Genomic DNA, 5,166 nt, shown 5'->3' with positions numbered 1-5,166 from the left:
TTTCATCAAATGTCATAATTATGTGTTCAAGAGAGGTTAGAAAGCTGACCCAGAGCATGAATAAAGTGGTACTTTTAAGCTAGATTATGTGATGCACTGTGATAAGGCATATTTCGTGTATCGGTTTATGGGTAAAATGTATGCTACTTGATCAGTTTATCGCGCAAAGCGAGTGTTAATTGGAGCAGAGGGCAGCGCTGGACATGCTTACAAAACAGTAATCTCAAGTTGCCATGTCGCTGGGAGAGCTAAGAGGGAACGAATGGAAAATCCCTTCCATGGTGCAGCAGCCTGGGCGTGAGAATATAAGCGAAGTCTCCCTGAGGTCGGGGAAGATATACCAGAGCCCCAGCCCACCTGCGGTTTCCCTAGTGTCTATGCTTGGACCAAGCCACCAAGAAGAAGAAGAGTCCAGTGGAGTTGATCAAGCCAGAGGAAGAGATAAAGGGAAAGCGAAAATGGAAGGCGAGACCCTAGGAGAAAGTCAAGGAGAAGAAGCTGAGAAGGTCAAGCCGTATCCATACCGCGGAATGGTGACCAGGAAGAAAGACGCCACAATCGATGTGGCCAGTATGTTCAAAGAGATAGAAGTCAAGGTGCCACTCCTGATGGCGTTGAAGATGCCCCCGATCAGCAAGTTTATCAAAGACTACCTGGCAGGGAAGGTCAATGAAGATGGGAGAATGATCACAGAAGAGAATGTCTCTGCAGTGATCCAGAGGAGCGACCTTCCCTCAAAGAAAACCGACCCAGAGATGTTCACACTCCCGATTTCGATCGGAGATATTCAAGTGGAACACGCCATGTGCGATTTAGGGGCATCTATCAACGTTCTGCCGTATGCTATTTACAAAAAGCTGGGAGAGGCTAAGCTGGTCAACACCGACATCGTGATACAGCTAGCCGACAGATCTTGCATTCACCTGGAAGGAATTCTGGAAGATGTAATCGTGAAGGTAAACAACTTTTTGTACCCAGCTGACTTCTTCGTCATCAAGATGACAGAGCCAGCAGCGAAGGAGTCCAGTGGAGTCCTGTTGGGAAGACCGTTCCTGTCGACAGCCAGTACTATAATAGACGTTCGTAATGGGATGAAAAGCTTGGATTTCAACGGAGAAGCGATGAAGCGGCCGTCAGACAGTGAAAATGTGTATTCAGTGGACGTGACTGAGCCGCTAGTGCAGGAGTATCTGGAGGAGGAATTCTTGCATAGACAGTTCGCAGATTCACTGTGGATGAAGAAATTGAGAGAGAAGTCGCAGAATGGTATGAAGCCATGAACGTCGGTGAAATGGATGATCAAACCATCGCGAAAGCGGTGATGGGTTTTTGCGAGCGACCGAGACCAGCTGGGTCAAGCGGGATCGCTCAAGTGTCTAGCCTCGAGAAGCTGCCTGATCAGGGCAAGCCACTGAAAAGAGAAATGGAATAGAATCCTCTGCCTACTGAAATGCCGAAACCCTCGAATGAGTTAAAGCCACTTCCAGCATATTTAAAGTACGCCTATCTGGGGGAAGACGAAACAATGCCAATTATCATCAACAGTCAGTTGAACCAGGGGAAGGAAGATAAATTGCTGGAAGTATTGAGGCGAAATCAAAAGGCCATCGGGTGGAAGTTGACAGATCTGGTGGGCATCAGCCCAGATTTATGCATGCACCATATCAGATTGGAAGAAGGAATCAAACCTCATCATGACCAGCAATGCAAACTCAACCCCAACATGAGGGAAGAGGTGCTCAAGGAGATAGTCAAGCTAGTATCCATAGGGATCATCTACTCCATCCCGGATAGCAACTGGGTCAGTCCGGTTCGTATGGGGCCGAAGAAGGGAGGAATACAGGTCATAAAAAATGAGAAAAATGAGTTGATTCCAACACGGCCAATCACTGATTCCAACTGGGTCAGTCCGGTTCGTATGAGAATGTGCATCGATTATAGGAAGTTGAACGCGGCCACAAAGAAGGATCACTTCCCTCTGCCATTCATTGACCAGATGCTTGAGAAATTAGCGGGGAAGCAATATTTCAGCTTCCTTGATGGGTACAGTGGCTACTTCCAGATCACGGTGAACCAAGAGAAGACCACGTTCACCTGCCCTTTCGGCACCTACGCCTACAGAAGGATGCCGTTTGGCCTCTGCAACGCCCCAGGAACTTTCCAAAGATGCATGATGAGCATCTTCTCTGATTTGTTGGAGGATTGCATATAAATCTTCATGGACGATTTTACCGTCTATGGGGACACATTTGATCAAGGGCTAAATAGCCTGAACAAAGTGTTGGAAAGGTGCCGGCAAAAGGACTTGGTTCAAAATTTTGAAAAATGTCATTTCATGGTCACTGTAGAAATAGTCCTGGGCCATGTGGTGTCAAGCAGAGGGATAGAAGTGGATCAAGCCAAAGTGGCAGTTATAGCAAAACTCCCATACCCGACGAATCAGAAGAAGATCGGGGATTTCTTGGGCCACGCGGGATTTTACAGGCAATTTATCATAGATTTTGCGAAGATAGCCCAGCCCCTGACAAGGCTACTCCAGAACAATGTGGAGTTCGAGTTTTCTAATGCCTGGAAGGCCGCCTTCCAGCTGTTGAAGGACAGACTGATCAGCTCTCCGATCATACGCACCCCCGACTGGAGTCACCCCTTCGAGGTGATGTGCGATGCAAGAGACTATGCAATAGGGGCGGTCTTGGGTCAAAAGATCAACGGAAAGAGTTATGTTATCTTCTACGCCTCAAAGACTCTAAATCAAGCGCAGAAGAATGACTATACGACCGAGAAGGAGATGTTGTCAGTGGTTTATGCCTTCGAGAAGTTCAGACCTTACCTATTGTGTGCAAAGGTGATTGTCTACACAGACCATGCGGCTATCAAATACCTCATAGCAAAGAAAGAGTCAAAGTCGCGCTTGATTAGGTGGGTCCTCCTTCTACAAGAGTTCGACTGGGAGGCGGTCGACAAGAAGGGAAGCGAGAATACAGTGGCTAATCACTTAAGTCGAATCATGCAAGAAGATAATGGGGAAGCCATCTCTGACGCCTTCCTTGAGGATCATTTATACCTGATCAAGTCAACGTCCAGCCTTCAGTGGATCAACCGAGCTGAGAGGATTGATCAAGCTGACCGAGGGAGGGAGATCCAACACAGGCATAAGGAGCCATGGTTTGCGGACAAGGCTAACTATCCGGTGACGGGCGAGTTGCCCGGAAATGATGAAGCCACGAGAGCACAGAAGCAGAAACTCAAAAGCGACTCCCGATACTTCTATTGGGATGATCCATACTTGTGGAAGCTGGGGGCGGATCAAGTCATCCGACGTTGCACACCAGATTGGGAACAAGATGACGTGTTGGTCCACTGCCATGCACTAGCTTGTGGCGGTCACTTCGGGCCAAAGAAGACAGCGAGGAAGGTACTGGACAACGATTTTTACTGGCCCTCCATCCATAAAGACGCATACGAGTTTAGCAAGAGATGCCCCAGATGGCAGCTGACTGGAGGAATTTCTGCAAAAGATGAGATGCCACAGATCCCCACAATAGTATGCGAAATATTGGATGTGTGGGGAATGAACTTCATGGGACCCTTCCCATCTTCTGAAAGCAATCTCCATATTCTGGTGGCAGTGGACTATGTGTCCAATTGGATAGGGGCGAAGGCGACGAGGACGTGTGAGTCCAGGTAGGTGGCCAAGTTCTTAAAATCAAACATTTTTACCCGGTACGGGGTACCGCGAGCCATCATCTCTGATCAAGGGGCTCATTTCGTCAACAGGACCATCGAAGCTTTGATGAGGAAATATGGCATACACCACCGACTGTCCACACCTTACCACCCGCAGTCAAATGGCCAGGCTGAAGTGTCGAACAAAGAGATCAAGGCGATCTTGGAGAAGACAGCAAACCCCACGAGGAAAGATTGGAGCCGTCGACTGGAAGACGCGCTTTGGGCTTACAGGACCGCTTTCAAGACGCCGATCGGAATGTCCCCTTACTGGCTGGTATTAGGGAAGATGTGCTATTTTCCTGTGGGAGTCGAGCATCAAGTATTCTGGGCGATCAAAGAGATGAATCTGAATGCCGAGTCTGGTGCTGAAGAAAGGAGAATGCAGCTGCAAGAGCTTGAGGAGCTCCGCCTTGACGCTTACAACTCTGCCATGTGGTATAAAAGAGAAGACAAAATGTGGCATTACAAGAACCTTCGCAAGAAGGAGCTCAAGGTGGGCCAGAAGGTGCTGCTATTCCAGTCAAGGCTCAAGTTGATGCCTGGGAAGCTGAGGTCAAGGTGGACAGGCCCCTATACCATCATCGCCATGCGAGCGAATGGAGAGATCGAACACCAAGGAAGCGAACCTGATTCTTCTTCCTTTCTGGTGAATGGGCATAGGGAAAAGCCATACAGAGATGGAATGGAGGTGTGTGTGGTGTACGACATTCCACTGCTCATGCCTAACTCTCGCCGGTAGAAACAGGTATAAGGAGTGACTGAGTACTCTTGGGTAGTCTGCTTGATCAAGCAACTAATTTCTACACCTACAAACTGATCAAGTGACGTCCTAAGGGCACTTAGTCAAGTCATTGGTAGTTAGTGTAAACATTTTTCGTATTATTAGTTTTAAAAACTTAGGAAATAAAGAATTGAAAAAAAAGGGGGGGCAACTGATCAAGTGTTATTAATTGAGTATTCATCTGGAACCACTTGTCCACTTGATCAGTTAGAATTTGGATTTAATTAGTGGGTTACAGTGATTTGATTGATCAAGACAGGGTGATGAAAGGACATGCTCATTTGAAAAGGTGCGGAAAGACGAAACGTCGGAGAAGGCAAACTGTTGCGCTGAAAAGCCGTACCAGAGGAAAAAGCGTATCAGGTAAGCCAAGCCAGCTGTCGCTTTAAAAAAGCACACTTGTACTCGAAGAGTCGCACGGATATCAACAGTCTGCATCTGGCTATAAAAGGGAGTTCTCTGCACTGTACTTCACTTTTTCTCCCAACCACCTACAGTACGCTTGTTTGCTCTCATCCATATCTCTGAGTTTCAGAACCCTAGCCCAAGCACCACCAATTCCACGACAAAAAAAGAGAAACCCCCAGTTATCAGAAAAGAACAATGAAGATCACACAAATTCCAACATCATCCAATGAGGAGGTTTTGGGCGCTAG

General features: G+C 47.5%; 2 protein-coding genes across 2 annotated transcripts; both read left to right on the top strand.

Annotated features, from left to right (window-relative positions):
- Positions 1-233: 233 nt before the first annotated feature.
- Positions 234-1,280, top strand: LOC121790076. Its single transcript, XM_042188369.1, has one exon. It carries the CDS (start codon positions 234-236, stop codon positions 1,278-1,280), a length of 1,047 nt encoding a protein of 348 aa, XP_042044303.1.
- Positions 1,281-2,218: 938 nt separating this feature from the next.
- Positions 2,219-4,468, top strand: LOC121790075. Its single transcript, XM_042188368.1, has 2 exons — positions 2,219-3,684; positions 3,778-4,468. The coding sequence occupies exons 1-2, from the start codon at positions 2,219-2,221 to the stop codon at positions 4,466-4,468; spliced, it is 2,157 nt and encodes a 718-aa protein (XP_042044302.1).
- The last annotated feature ends 698 nt before the right edge of the window (positions 4,469-5,166 follow it).

Source organism: Salvia splendens, unplaced genomic scaffold (assembly GCF_004379255.2).
Source record: "Salvia splendens isolate huo1 unplaced genomic scaffold, SspV2 ctg404, whole genome shotgun sequence".
In the NCBI taxonomy this organism is placed as follows: Eukaryota; Viridiplantae; Streptophyta; class Magnoliopsida; order Lamiales; family Lamiaceae; genus Salvia; species Salvia splendens.
This window is presented reverse-complemented; position numbering and strand designations above follow the sequence as displayed.

Coding starts and splice junctions, on each gene's coding strand:
- LOC121790075 (XM_042188368.1), top strand. CDS start 2,219: ATGGACGATTTTACCGTCTATGGGGACACATTTGATCAAGGGCTAAAT. Junction 3,685..3,777: donor ACGAGGACGTGTGAGTCCAG/GTAGGTGGCCAA, acceptor TTTCGTCAACAG/GACCATCGAAGCTTTGATGA.
- LOC121790076 (XM_042188369.1), top strand. CDS start 234: ATGTCGCTGGGAGAGCTAAGAGGGAACGAATGGAAAATCCCTTCCATG.